Source organism: Syngnathoides biaculeatus, chromosome 13 (assembly GCF_019802595.1).
Source record: "Syngnathoides biaculeatus isolate LvHL_M chromosome 13, ASM1980259v1, whole genome shotgun sequence".
Classification (NCBI taxonomy): Eukaryota; Metazoa; Chordata; class Actinopteri; order Syngnathiformes; family Syngnathidae; genus Syngnathoides; species Syngnathoides biaculeatus.
Genome location: NC_084652.1, coordinates 21,608,762 through 21,624,286, shown reverse-complemented (window position 1 = coordinate 21,624,286; position 15,525 = coordinate 21,608,762). Strand labels below are relative to the sequence as shown.

The 15,525-nt window shown below is 41.1% G+C and overlaps 1 protein-coding gene across 3 annotated transcripts; it reads right to left on the bottom strand.

The window, feature by feature from the left end:
• Window positions 1-2,391: 2,391 nt before the first annotated feature.
• Window positions 2,392-15,519, bottom strand: odr4 (odr-4 GPCR localization factor homolog). Of its 3 annotated transcripts, none has more exons than XM_061840161.1 (14): window positions 15,411-15,519; window positions 14,909-15,012; window positions 14,456-14,572; window positions 12,708-12,800; window positions 10,879-10,985; window positions 10,764-10,800; window positions 10,081-10,224; window positions 9,913-10,008; window positions 9,259-9,306; window positions 8,951-9,073; window positions 8,759-8,873; window positions 5,890-6,093; window positions 2,709-2,762; window positions 2,392-2,498 (listed from the first exon to the last, which is right to left on the bottom strand). In XM_061840161.1, the coding sequence occupies exons 1-14, from the start codon at window positions 15,466-15,468 to the stop codon at window positions 2,428-2,430; spliced, it is 1,371 nt and encodes a 456-aa protein (XP_061696145.1). In that variant the 5' UTR covers window positions 15,469-15,519; the 3' UTR covers window positions 2,392-2,427. The 3 variants fall into 3 exon arrangements, with proteins under 3 accessions (XP_061696145.1, XP_061696146.1, XP_061696147.1); XM_061840162.1 differs by having other exon boundaries at window positions 10,764-10,794; XM_061840163.1 differs by lacking the exon at window positions 15,411-15,519 and adding an exon at window positions 15,239-15,404.
• Window positions 15,520-15,525: the final 6 nt, after the last annotated feature.

Sequence of the window (15,525 nt, the reverse complement as noted above, 5' to 3'; positions counted from 1 at the left end):
CCTTGCAGTTCAGAGGACCCGGTTCAAATCCTCCCGTATCCCAAAAAGGGGCCTGGTAGGTTTGTTGAAGACTCATAGATTGCCCACAGTTACGAATGTGAGTGCGAATGGTTGCTTGTTCATCTGTGCCCGGCGATTGGCTGGTGACCACTGAAAGGTGTACCCCATATCTCGTCGTCATCTGGGATAGGCTCAAGCATGCCCACAACCCTCGTGAGCTTATGGAAGATGAATGAATGGTAGCAGCTGTGTGCTGACCCCCATTTAACAAGTTTAAATGTGGTTAGTTAATTCTATAAACAGCCACTTTCAAATTATAAGAGGGAGTGCACATTGCAACACATGCATGTAGCCTTCTTTTTTTTAGTTGAGTTGCCCGAGTTTTCTACGCCACTAATCATAGAAATGATTGAACTTCTCTATTTTTATACTACAAAACCATGCCATTTCAGAAATCAGTGTAGACTTTTTAAATAGTGTTCACAAGGCTTCCTATGTGTATATTATTACAATAACATAAAAACAGAATTAAGTATACAAGACATCATATTAAAATTGCAAAATAGTATACATACATATTAACATTATATCACTATTTAATCAACACTGACTAAATCTAATCCTTATCACAGTAAATTCCCCTTTTCCTTCCACTGTGCAAGAAATGAGAATCTGAATCTTTGCAAACATGGGGATACAGGTAATTTCTTTCAGATGGACACACTGCTCTTGCTTGCATGCACATATGCAAACATACAAAACAACCCTCGCATGACCCTGTGGACACCTTCAGCATAAAAGTGCTGCACACACTCTACTTTTTTTTTTTTTTATTTCATAATTTAATTGATTGTGAAGGGGCTGGAGAAAGCCTGTGTGCTATAACTCACAGGTCTAATCTAAATGAACAGTGGTATCATGCAGGTGTGTGAAATGCTTGCTTGTATGTTTCTATTCGTTTTACTTGTGGGAAGGTAGCTCTTTGTTCCTTCGTGTTTGTCATGACCAGAACACGGGGTTGGACCCAAATGCACGACTCAGGAGACATAGAGGCAGTTCGGGAAAAGTGTTTATTCAGTCCAGTGTCGGGGGATCAGGCAGGCAGTCAACGGGAGCAGCAGTAACAAGAACGTCAGGCATAGGAGGCAGGTCAGTGGGCAGGTAGGAGTCGGTACACGGGAGACCAGGAACGGGATTACGAGAGTGCGGGAATGAGCATGAAGCAACGATCTCGCAAATGTGTGTGGTTATATATCACTGGGATGTAATTACTAGCGATGAGGCGCAGGTGTGCGACACCTCCGATTGCAGCAGGTGCGTGCTGCCTTGGGGACCGGTACGGCCAGGACAGGGACTGGCAGGGCCATGACAGTGTTAGTCAAAATGCCGGCTTGTTGTATTTCTGGATATTGCTTGAACACTTGGTAGGATGGATTCGCTCTTCATACTTTTCCAAAATACCCGGTTCGCCGTGAAAAATGGATTGCACAGGTGCAATGTATGATAGCTTCGTGGGTTCCAAATGACAGGTAGGTGTGTATACAGCTACTAAAAGAAATAATAGTTGGGGGTGGATGCAATCCGTAAGTCAGGAGTGCTAAATGTGTCGATGTGGGCATTGAAAGGCTTCTGTGTGCGGCGCCGGACTGCGGTGGCTCATCTCCGCCGTGGAGATGGATTGGACAGGGAGGCGGTTTGTCTGCACCATCGTCGTCGCTCGCGGGCCAGCGTTATCACCGGCGCGGAAGTGGATCGGACGGTGAGGCAGTTTGGTCGCGGCATCGTCGTCGCTTGTGGGTGGCGTTGTTTAGCACCACCGCAGAGGTGAATCGGGCGGAGAGGTGGTTTGGCTGCATCCAGTTTGGCCGTGATCCGCATTTCATTTAAATATGGCTCAAAGTGATAGGGTAATATTGCCCCCGTCACTTAACTCTGTTGTGAGATGTTCGCTTCTTTCAAAAGAACTTCCGTGTCAGAAGGGGCGTCGCAAAAATCAGAATATCTCTGTTGTTCGTCTCCCATAGTAGATAGCACACCGTGTTTTCAATAGCGAATGTCCCACTGTGACAGATGATGCATATGGCGACCACTTGAATGTCGAATGAGACTTCCGCAACTTTGCGCATGGATGACGCGGTCTTCGATCATATTTCTTTTTTCGTATAGACATTGAAGTGAATAATGTTATGTGGATTTCTCATTACAATATGTATTTTAGAATGTTTATAGGCCTGACACTTGACCTTTAATGAGGACCCAATTACACAATTTTTAAAGATAAAAGATGTGGAGGAGTGTAATTTTTATCCATTAGTTTGGGTGTGTGTTGAAAAGTAAAGTTTTTTTTTCCCCCCGCAATGGTACAATACAGAACTGATTTGAATAACTTAGTCAGAATTTCAAATGTTTTATTTTGGTGTGGACGTGTCAAATGTCATTGAGATAAAACATTGAAACAGCGGTAGCAAGTAGGGCAGCGGCAGTGCCCATGGCAACACCTGGACACAAAAAAGAAGAATCAGAACAGAGCATGTGTTAACTAATATCATATTCCTGAAGAATGGGTGACAGTAAAAAGCAGAACATGTCATGGAATGACTGTTCCTCAGTTGATATTGTGACAAAAAAGAGAAAATTCTCCAAGACACAGCGAATAGTTAATGCAAGAGCATCTTTGACAACAAACACAGATGGAAGCTGTGTTTTACCTATATAGTTGCTTCTCTTGGGTTTTTGCTCTTCAACATTTTCTGCAGTGGCCTCTGGAAAAATGACATTCGTTAAAACACTGTTTACCATACTGTAACTTTAATGCCATCCTAGTGCAATGTGGTCAAATGAAACAATAACATTTACAAAATACCGTTCAACTGCTAAATTTGACTGCTGTAACTTGCTTCCCCAAACAACATTTTTACCTAAAAAATCTACCAAAATCAGAATCCAAATCAGCTTTACTGCTCAAGTATGTCACAACACAAAGAATTTGTCTCTGGTAGTTGGTCCTGCCGCAGTACAATATCGCTGAGAACGGATAGTAGACAATCAATTGACAAGGAACTTTTTTTTCCTTCTAAGAACTCACAGTTGTTCCAAGTTGTGCAAGGATGCAGTCTTCGAGCATTTAGAGCAGTTAAAGTGCTCATCAAAGCGATAGTCCAGTGCAATGACGATTCTGCAAAGGGTGTCAAGGTTCAAGGAGTATATCCAGTTAAAAGTGAGGAGTCATGTGATGGTATATCGTATATACTTTAATACCACAGTAATACTGATTGGCCCAGCAGAGAATGACAACAAGTCAAACTGGAAGCATGTTGTAGTGGAACACAAGAATTTGATGGATAACTAATTCTGAAATCAGAAGTCTGTAAAAACTTTTTTTCAACTATAACACTTCTTTTCAAAAGGGGACTGGCAATATCAAATACTTCCAATATCTGAACGTTGTAACTTATTACAATGCAAAATAACTACCAATTTTGTTATTTTGTGAGAAAAGAAGCATGTCAACAGAAAATAATGTGGTGGGTCTGATCTGGTCCCTAGGTCACCAGTTTGACACCTGTGCTTTAGAGGTTGCACATACACGATACAGTGTTGTACTTTATCAGTTGACTAAACCATAAAGATAGCGAGTCTTCTTTTCCTTTTCTTCCTTTATTACAATCATCTGTAATAAGGTAGTGCACACAATGTGAATCCACTCACACTGTTTGATGTTCTTCTTTTCCTTTTGGCTTGTCCCGTTAGGGGTCACCACAGCGTGTCATCTTTTCCCATGTAAGCCTATCTCCTGCATCTTCCTCTCTAACACCAACTGCCCTGATGTCTTCCCTCACAACATCGATCAACCTTTTCTTTGGTCTTCCTTTTGCGCTTTTGCCTGAGAGCTCCATCTTCAGCACACTTCTACCAATATACTCACTCTATCGCCTCTGGACATCTCCAAACCATCGAAGTCTGCTCTCTCGAACCTTGTCTCCAAAGCTGTCCACCATCTCTCCCTCAAAGTTCCTTTCCTGGGTGCCGTACTTACCCATCACTACTTTGTTGTCCCTGTTTCCTTCACGGACATGTCCATTACAATTTGCACCAATCATAAATCTCTCTCTGTCTGGGATGCTCAGTATTACTTCATCTAGTTCCTTTCAAATTTTCTCTTTCAACTCTAGGTCACATCCTACCTGTGGGGCATAGCCGCTAATCACATTATATATAACACTCCATTTCAAATTTCAGCCTGATCACATGATCTGATACTCTTTTCACCTCCAAGACATTCTAAGGCAGCTCTTCCTTTAAAATAACCCCTGCTCCATTTCTCTTCCCATCTAATCCATGGTAAAATAATCTAAACCCTGCTCTTAAACTTCTAGCCTTACTCCTTTTCCACCTGCTCTCTTTGATGCACAATATTTCAACCTTTCTCCTCGTCATCATGTCAACCAACTCCTTAGCTTTTCCTGTCATAGTCACGACATTCAAAGTCCCTACACTCAGTTGTAGGCTCCGTACATTCCTCTTCTTCTTCTGCTAACAAATCCGGTCTCCTCCTCTTCTTTGTCTTCGACCCACAGTAGCTGAATTTCCACCGACGCCCTACAGGTTAACGGTGCCTAGGGCGGGCATTGTTAACCCGGGCCATGACGCACCCCTCTGCATTTATCTGGGCTTGGGACCAGCCTACAAATTGCACTGGCTTGTGCCCCCATAGGACTGCATTATAAAGATAGCGAGTGATAGATGAAAAATCAAGGAAGTAGCGGATTATTACAAGGGAGGTTGGTGAAAATAAAAAGAGGGCTTATTTTGAAGTTAGGCTTTTCCTCGCTCTCATTCACTTGAATGTAATAGGCACTAGACATGTTTGGTCACACACTTTGGCGACAATGACAGCAAGCCTTACTATTTTATCCACGATTAGATGATATATGGTACTGTTGTTAATACATGTATACTATTTTTTGTATGCTGTATTTATATAGCTTGAATGCAGCTGGCAGGGCTTGGTATCTTTCAAGTCAGAAAGTGTGTTTTTAGCCTGCATGAAAGCACATGTTTATGACGTTTTCCTCCATGAAATGTGGCTAAACAATTAAAGTACAACTGCGATTCCGAAATGCACAGGAATTTATCCAAGAATAAATTAAAACCATTTACTCTTCAACTCCTCTGAACTATGCAGGCAATGTAAAGTTTAAGCTTTCCACAAGATGCAGGCTGTTTGTCCCAGGCATTATTAGACTCACTCACATCCTGCTGGTCTAATCGATATTAGTATTAGTAATATATTTTGTTGACTACCGCACAATTCGTTAATTTAACCTGCTCCCTTTGCACAATTGTCATTGCACTGGTCTACAACGGGAACCGCGAACGGGTAAAGGGACTGTGTACAAGCTTTACACAATCTGGGACGTTGACATCCTGATCTCTTAACTGTTCTAAAGGAAGATTTTACATCTTGCACGACTCTTACAAGGAATAGTTCCCATAAATAGAAATGTCTCTTGTTCTTTGGACTTGTTGCTTTGTTGTTCTTTGTTCTTTATGTCATACCAAGGCAGCACCGACTGCCGGAGTGTGTGTTTTTACACACTTAGCCAATAAAGCTGAATCAGATTCTGACGACCGAGATAGTAAGAGTACAGAACATGAAGTGGGCAGGTCCTTCAATAAATCAGTAACTTATCTACGTCACTGTTAAAGGGAAACCTGTTCCGGTTGTTTTTACAAGCCATATGTCATTTATTGTCTTCTGCATTCAATTGACAAACCACATAGATGTCATTCAGACTTGGCAGGCCTATAAACAGGCCAACGAAGACAATTCTTTGCATTTCTCCATCTAAAATCATAGCAACATGGCAATAAAGAATCAGTTCCCACCTGGTGGTTGTCCACTTCCTATGATCTCAGCAACAATCTCCTGCTTGGTATCCAAGTCTTGATCCTCTGTATCGATGTCTAGCATTTCTTTCAGCCTGTCAATTACTTCCGATGGATCCTCGTCATTGAACTGGTGGTCACACACACATAGAGTCCCACTCACTTTTGCAGGACAAAAGACACGGTGAGGGAGGCAGAATTGCTCTGAAAGACATTATTAATTATGATTAATCAGAATAAATGGTGGCCTGGAATGGTTCTCGTGAATTTTAGTGTGTAAAACGAGCTTTCAATATCTAAGTCCTGGCATAAAATGTCAGATTTGTGTAAAGAAAACAGGTTTAGTTGAAAATTTTAAATGTTATTTACTTAAAACTGCTGAGCAGTTTTGTGTAAGCAAAGAACATGTCCTTGACACAACAGAGATGGAAGATCCTGCTGAGTCAAAGGAACAACATTTACAAGAGGTTAACAACAATTTAAAAAAAGTAGGCGGCGTGGATCGATCAGCTGGAAAGTGTTGGCCTCATACTTCAGAGGTCCCGGGTTCAATCCCGGACCTGCTTGTGTGGAGTATGTATGTTCTCCCCCGTGCCTGCGTGGGTTTTCTCCAGGCACTCCGGTTTCCTCCCACATCCCAAAAACATGCAACATTAATTGGACACTCCAATTTGCCCCTAGGTGTAATTGTGAATGCGAGCGTTGTATGTCTCGATGTGCCTTGTGATTGGCTGGCAACCAGTTCAGGGTGTACCCCACCTCCTGCCCGTTGACAGCTGGGATAGACTCCAGCACTTCCATGACCCTCGTGAGGATAAGAAAATGGATGGATGGATAAAATAAGGTATAGACGAGAAATATAATTGCCAAATGATAGAACACTGATGTTAGTGCATTAACAATTTACATACACCATACATGCCATACATTACTTAAATCCCAAGCGCTCTATGAATTAAATGTCAGCTTGCAAAACATTATCTGCGTATAGCACTTTCTTTTAATGTGTTAAATAATGGTCTAACTATGATGTTAAATTGTAATGTAATGTGATAATGACTGTAGCAAACAGAAGTCAAAGTGAGTAAATTGGTTAACTTTATATATTTTGTCAACAAATTTAACCACTGTCACAGTTAACTGAGGAAATCTGGTCTAAAGATCAGATATGTTTCCTTGGTTGGATGCAATCTTAAAATAATATATCATGTAATGTACCACCACAAACCTCCATCCATCCATCCATCCATCCATCCATCCATCCTCCATCCATCCATCCATCCATTTTTTTAGTCACTTATCCTCACAAGGGTTGCAGGAGTGCTGGAGCCTATTGTCACGACCCATCAGTATGGAGGGAGGACCCAAATGCAGGATTCCGGAGATGCAAAGGTAATTCGGGAAAAAGTGTTTATTCGTTCAAAGTTGGGGATCAGGCAGACAGTCAAGTGGAGCAGCGGCAGTCAGGACGTCGGGCGTAGAGAGCAGGTCTGCGGGCAGGCAGGGGTCGGTACACGGAAGATCGATCAGAGAAGGCAGGAGTATCAAAGATGTCAAGCTTACAGGGTCGGTCGGAGGACAGGGGGAGGTCGGTACACTAGGGTTGACGATCAAGAGTACGGAGGTGCAGGAACGGGGCATGAGTTGCGACAATCTGCCCAAGCCAGACCGTCCAATGGGTTCTATATATACACCGGGGTAATCACTGCCGATGAGGCGCAGGTGTGCGCCTCCTAATCAGAGCCAGTGTGCTGGGACCCGCCCAGCAAGGGCTGGACCGCCAGGACCATGACACCTATTCCAGCTGTCAATGGGCAGGAGGCAGGGTACACCTTGAACTGGTTGCCAGCTAATCGTAGGACTCTGAGAGACAGACAACAGACGCACTCACAATCACACCTTGGGGCAATTTAGAGTCTCCAATGAATGCAAGTTTTTGGGATGTGGGAGGAAACAGGAGTTCCCGGAGAAAACCCACGCAGGCATTGGGAGAACATGCAAACTCCACACAGGCAGGCCCAGGATTGAACTCTGGTCCTCAGAACTGTGACGCTAACGCTTTACAGCTGCGCCACTGTACCGACCCACCAGAAACACTGATGGAAAAAAAATGATAAAGAATAATAAAACATCAAACAATCAATAGACCCTTTCAACAATCAACACAATAGTACACAATAATATCTATACATTTACTGAGCCGCTTATCATCACAGAGGTTCCGCTGGAGCCTATCCCAGCTATCTTTAAGCAGGAGGCAGGGTACGCCTGGTTCCCAGCCAATCAGTACACAGTGGTACCTCTACTTACGAAATTAATCCGTTCCCGAAGTCGTTTCGTAATGTGAGTTTTTTTAAGTATAAGCGCATTTTACATGTAAATAGTCTAACCTGCTTCACACACACTGCCAAAAATAAGCATTCAAAGTACATAATGTAAAGAATACTAAAAAAAAATGTTGTGTTCATTTATTTTTGGTGTTGGGCGACTATGTGAAGAGAACGGTAAGTGACAAGCAAAAGGCATTGTGGGAGACAGAGGTTGTGGCAAACTTTGACAGCCGAGAGAAAATATACATACGAACGTATGCACACAACTTAATTCAACTAATGTTTCTTGGGGCCTATGGTGAAGAAAGATGAACAAACTTGCAAAAAACACGAGCAAAAAAGTTGTGCTTTTGTAATGTGCATTAGCTCGTGATAGTTTGTGACAGTGCCAGCCTGATTCGGTGAGATTCCAGCTCTTTCAAGAGACCTGTCTAACATTCATTAGCTAATATACAACGTTATCCCCAATATTAAAAACAGTTCTGGTTGATGATCAAACATCATACAAAGCTAATCATACTAAAGGTGTGCAGAAATACCTGTTCCTTGTTTCTTTTTTCTGACCCCTTTGCCCTCATTTTCGACAGGCAGAAACTCATCAAGCAGCATCTGAACTCTTGTGACCATCGTAGAGATCACATCCCTCTTAAGCAACTGCATAAATATTGATTGTTTCATGACAAAATGAAGGGATTTTTGTGTTGGAAAATGGCTACTGTATTGAACCCTACCCTCTCAGCCAGTTTGGCCTTTGGTTTGTTGTTGTGTAGGTAAGCTCGGCTGTGGATGGATCCTCTGACAGACAAGCTGCCTCCACACTGCTGGACCACATCTCTTAATCGGTGCTGTTGTTCCTGCCATACAGAAACATCATCTCTTTATATTTAGTCTACCAAACTGTGGAGGAGCACATTACACTTTCATAGCTGTCATACAGTATGTCACATCGTTATTAAGACCAAGTAGGGGACAAAATAACGTTTTACTCATGTCTTAGTCATTGCATAATGTGTAAAAGTTAATCATAATTGTATCTTACCGGAGCAACTAGCAGCTGAGCAGTAAGCATCTGTCTCATATTCCTTTTCTGCAAAATTTGTATCAAACAATATATTAGAACTCAGGGTTTGATAACAGTCCTAGCATTATACACTGCAGTACATGTGTCTTGACATAGAGATAAATAATATTGCATAAAGCACTGAGACCCAAAAGATGTATCTGAATAACTTCACAAAATAGAAGACATCCTTTATGTGAACTGAGGATCTCGGGACAGTTTCAGACAAAATGATCTTATGTTTTTTTGCCAAATCTATTGAGAAAGGATGACCACTTACACAGCAGCCATCCGACCGATCATTTTTACTGACTCATTTTCCTGTATGCAGGGTGCAAGGGTTAACTTTGTCGCTTTCTCTGTATCTTAATGTGGGAGGCAACAACCGTTGTACACGCAGTCTCACTTTTTAAACTTTTCTGTTTGAAAGGAGCAGCAAAATAAATGCTAGCTCTACTGTTACACCGTGCATATGCCGATTTTTCAGCAATGGCATTTGAAAGCAGTTTAGAACTTCCTTAATGACTAATTCTATGTAGATTAAGAAATATTCCACCGAACATATTTTTGAATATAGTAGTGTAACATTACTGTTGTTACAAGTTATACAATTTCTGTTGATGTTTATACAACCTGTCCTGCTGTGAGTTCTGCATCATCTGGCAGCGGTATGCCTTCAATAAGACAGACTGCATTCTCAATCTGCCGTGCCCACACTTTCAGTCCTTCCTGAAACATAGGAAGGACTATGAAAAAGCCCATCAATGTTTGTGAAGATTGATTTAGTGTCGGTATACATACCTTCAAACAGTTTTCCATGGTCTTTGAACAGGCTCTGTTGTCTCGTAACGCAACCAGTAAGTCCACATTTAAACTGCACGTTATCGTAGACCAGGAGGAACATACCCCTGACTGATACTTCCAATCAGCAGGCTTGGCCAAACTCTGGAAAAGGTTCACAAAAATCCTCAAGTGCCATTGAACGATACTCTGCATGACATTTAAGACACATTTTCATTTGACAGAATATATAAGCTGGATGCCATAATTAGGTACCAAAACTATGGCAACTCTACATGAAGGGTAGATGACACATTTCGCGTTGCAACAAGAACACGACTAAAAATCCAAGCAATTCTGCTGGTCTACACTGCTGCAACTGTTAATTTCATTTCTAAAGTTCCCTATGACATATTTAGCCAACAAATTATTGCCACTGTGATTAAGTAAATTCTTGTTAGATAAATTATCCAATAAAGGCACATCAGAGGGTAAAATGGTTCTCATGGTTCGCAACCATCATGCAAATGACATGCATGAGGTGGGTTTAACAATTACTTCAATTTCATGATGACTATGCCACAATAAAAAAAGGGAAACAATGGAGAGCAACTCTCAAGTGTTAATTCTTCCCTCCACTGTATAGCCTAAACTTACTAAAGGCTTTTAAAAGTTGCATAGGGAAAGCGTGGCTAAGGACTCACCTTGGGATCTTTTATATTAAATGTTCTGCAGCTAAGTCTGATGTGAAGGATTAAAGATTCAACAAGTTCCTCAACCATTTAGCACAAAACAGTGAAGACGTGTGTCAAAGGATACTTTCTGGATTTGGGGTTGATGTGTAATGTGAGCCAGTCTATGACTTCATCATCTTCAGAGTTCCACAAACGTTCAGAAACTATCAGACACTGCACTGCAAATGCAAGCTTCATACAAACACACAGACACAAGAATTTGGGTTTGAATTAAACATCATTGAATAAATAATCATTTAAAGATGAGGTAGTGCAAATTAAAGAGGACCATTGAAGAATTTCAGGTAAAACAGATAAATCTACATAGAATTTTGATTATATTAATTGAATCTTACAGGTTATTGCCGGCAATAAGTCAGACTCGTTTCCGATAAGAGAGAGTTCGACTCCGCCAAGGCTGCCATTTGTCACCAATTTTGTTCATAATTTTTATGGACAGAATTTCTAGGCGCAGCCGAGGCGTAGAGTGTGTCTGGTTTGGTGGCCTCAGCATTGCATCTTTGCTCTTTGCAGATGATGTGCTTGTGTTGGGTTGATTGAGCCGTGATCTCCGAATCCCGCTGGAGCGGTTCACAGCTGAGTGTGAAGCGGCTGGCATGAGAATCAGCACCTCCAAATCTGAGACCATGGTACTCAGTCGGAAAAGGGTGACGTGCCCACTCCGGGTCAGGGATGAGATCCTGCCCCAAGTATCTTGGGGTCTTGTTCACGAGTGAGGGAAGAATGGAGCAGGAGATCGACAGACTGATTGGTGAAGCGTTTGCAATGATGCCGACTTTGTATCGGTCCGTTGTGGTAAAGAGGGAGTTAATACCCTCACCTATGGGCATGAGCTGTGGGTCGTGACTGAAAGAACAAGATCCCGGATACAGACGGCCGAAGTGAGTTTCCTCCACAGGGATTACCGGGCTCTCCCTTAGAGATAGAGTAAGAAGCTTGGTCATCTGGGAGGGGCTCAGTGTCGAGCCACTGCTCCTCCACATTGAGAGGACCCAGATCAGGTGGCTGGAACATCTGATTCGGATGCCCCACGGACGCCTCCCTGGTGAGGTGTTCTGGGCATGTCCCACAGGAAAGAGACCCCAGGGACGACCCAGGACACGCTGGAGAGATTATGTTACAACATCTATTATCTTAATTTCCCAATCAAATGTGTTACACGAGAACGCACACAAGTCTTCACATGTGGAATTCTTCTTAAATGTTATGCTCCACACAAATTGAATAAATTGCCAACAGAAGTGACATTAGCCCCAAGTGTAAATGTTTTTATGTCCAAGTAAAAAACTCTTCTCTCTTCTAATGTTTTTTGGAGCATATCCACTTTTAAAAAGGATATTTTGTAGTTTTTTCCCTTCAGTTGGAAAATGTATATGCTGTTTTTTCTTTGTTTTTAAAGCTTTTAATAATGTAATGCGCAGTTAACTTTAGAATGTAATGCACTATATAAATACAATTGCTTTACTTAAGTATCTTTTATATGAGAGTGGTTTGACACGATTAACCCATTTAAATGATGTACTAATAATGTGAGTACTGTACTGGTACAGTTAGAACTCATGCTATGTATGCTGTAGAAAGACATTTTAATTTAAATTATATGATTTTTACCATGATGCCTCTACATAACGTGGTATTAGTATAATGTACTACACACTTCACTAAACAGTAAAATACTGTACATACTACGGAAAATATTGATTTTCACATGACATTGACACATTGAACTTGGGGTTTGACTAAAAAAAAATGTAATACAGCAGATGTGCATTTTTTTAAATATACATCTACATTTGTCAGATTACATGATTTTATGTTGTTGATTCATCCAGTACAAGGGTGTTTGTTGTCAAATCTAGGCTCTGCATATTTGAGTGCATAAATGAACATCACCTGACGAAGTGAGGCAAGTGTGTCCTTATTATCAGCATCAATGATGACAAAAACTCCAAGCACAAACAACCCACCGGGTAACATTCTGGAAACCTGCACAAAGGAATACAGAATATACACTGGTGAAAACGTAGCGCTACACACTGACATCCTTCCATCTATTCTCAGAACTGCTTATCCTGTTCACCATCACGAGATGCTGGACCACATCCCAGCTGACTTTAGCCAAAAGATGGACTACACCCTGAACTGGACACCAGTCAGCTGCAGGACATGTATAGAGAGCGAAAATCATTTGCACTCACATTCACACTGTCACTGAGTGGGAACTAAATCCCCGCTGCCTGCGCCAAATTCAGATGAATGGATCACTACACCAGGGGTGCCCACACTTGTTTTGTTCCAGGATCTACTTTTCAACCAACCATCCAACCAACCAACCAATCAACCTCTCACCATCTACTGACTGGGGGGTTGGGGAGCAGAGAGTAATCCTGTCACATTTGGGGAAGGGGGGGGGGGCATCACCACAACTGCGAGAGGCCAGTTTGCTAGACATGTCAGAAGCGGTCAGGATTGGTCAAATGGACTGTTAGTCAATTGAGTATTGCGCACACCTGAATCAAGTGACAAGATGGATAATAAGATTACATCTTTTCTTTTGTTTTTTTTGTCATGCGATCTCATGATCGACAAAAACTGCCTTGGTGATCGAGTGATCGATCGCGACCGACGGATTGAGCACCCCTGCACTACACCATTTGTTACTTCTACACATGGAAATTTTCTATAGTTTAATGTCCAACTCATTTTATTAACTACACCCCAAGGACCATTTGGCACCTGCTGTCTATATTTTGGTAGCCCATGGCATATACTAAAAATAACATTGAACACGGCCCTTTTTTTTTTTTTTTTGCTAAATCTAACTTTTAAATATTATATATATCGAATAATATTCTCAAAAAGATGGCATCATTGGAAAACATGTTAAATATAATTGTTAAATATAATGAAGTTTTATTAACTACAGAAAGCTAAAGGCCCAAGTTTACAAAGAAAGTTTCACGAGCCAAACTCAGTTTGCAGATGGCGGTCAGGTAATGTGTGGTTTAATTTGGGACACAAACATGCAAAGAAAAAACTAATTAGGAGGTGAGACTGAACAAACACTCCATATTATTTTATAAAACACACAGGAAGGAATAAATATTAAGTAATGAGCCATTTGAAGTTAATTAAATTTACCAAATTAGTGTTGGAAGTGCTGGAAAATATGATCCATCATGGCGAGATAGAGTACCATCACAAGGGACCTGGTGGACCATGGATTAAAAAATAACTTTGCCAGTTGACCCCATTTACATCACATTTGGTAGCGTAGAACACAATACAATACAGATTATCATATCAATTTTACACACATTAATCATCTAGATATTTTTGAAGGAGGGTTTGTGAGGATAAGCGATACAGAAAATCGATGGATGGTTTGTCAATTATATATTCAGGAAATGTTTTCTTTTAAGTTCTGATTAAAACTAAAGCCCATGTTTTAAGTCTTCAGCAGTCCTGTATTTAAGTAAGTTGAATAATGTTGTTTTAGCCCGTTTAATCAATTAAAAGTGGAAGAACTTCAAAGTGACCCTTTTATCCTTCGATTTTCCTGAAAGTACCCACGCAGCAAAAGGTTTGGACACACCTGATCTAAAGCTAGCCAGACAACATTGTTATTTTATGATTCCTACCTGTCGAGCATGCTCACTGATCCATTCCTTGTCCAGACACTTTCCTGTACCAACAAGGGGCTCATCTCTTGGGGGTGTTCGACATACCATAACTACAATATCTCTCTGAGTTGAGCTCTGAAATGTGGAGTAAATGACATCACTCTTGGTTTGACAATGGTGCTAACACAATATAAACATTTACACGGACTCTTCTCATCTTATTTTGTAAAACATCCTGGTGCAGTCCATAAAATCAGGACAAACCCAATACATACTACATTATAGATACATTATCTGTTTTCTACCTTGTCAGTCTTTTTAGAAAGTTTTAATATCTGAGCTAGGCATTTCTTCTCTAGAGTTAGGGTTAATGCAGAGGTGCCAGCCTTTTACTTATACTGTTGTTTATTGGCGGTCTGACACAAACAACTGCAGTTTCACAAAGCAACTCCATAATAGATGTTAACGTACCTGTCCAATGACAAGGCCTGTGACATTATCAGATTGCTGCTCACATAGTTTGGACAGATATACCTCCACTGTATCGTCTACTATGTAACCACGGCCCATCTTTCCTGAATAATAACAAATATATCGATACAGTATTGTTATTTTAGTTGAGAGGCAGGCATGGAACGGGTAACGTAGACGTGGCATAGAAAACAAACTTTAAAACACTTGAATGGGTCGAGGCACAAAATGCATGCATACATACATACATTAAAAATGTTATGCTACTGTATTTCTAACATTAGCAAGTAGATAAAAATAAAGTAATATTAGCTAACGATTAGTTGTCACCTGAAGTTAGCGGTTATCGCACTGACGTAAATATTCAATAATTATCAGCGTAGCATGTGGAAGTTATTTGGAAGAAGCAAAACAGTCGCAGAAATATCAATTCAAAAGTAAGGCTCTGACTCAATTTTTGACAGTGTAGGTGGACCACCACAGGAATAAAAACCTCATTTACCACAATGCTTTCCCAGGTGAGATTTCCGTCGCATATCTCTGTCGTAACAGTTTTTCATCAAGTTGTCCTACTGTAATCGTTCAATTGTCGTTGAGTCTTCATAATAAAAGATACC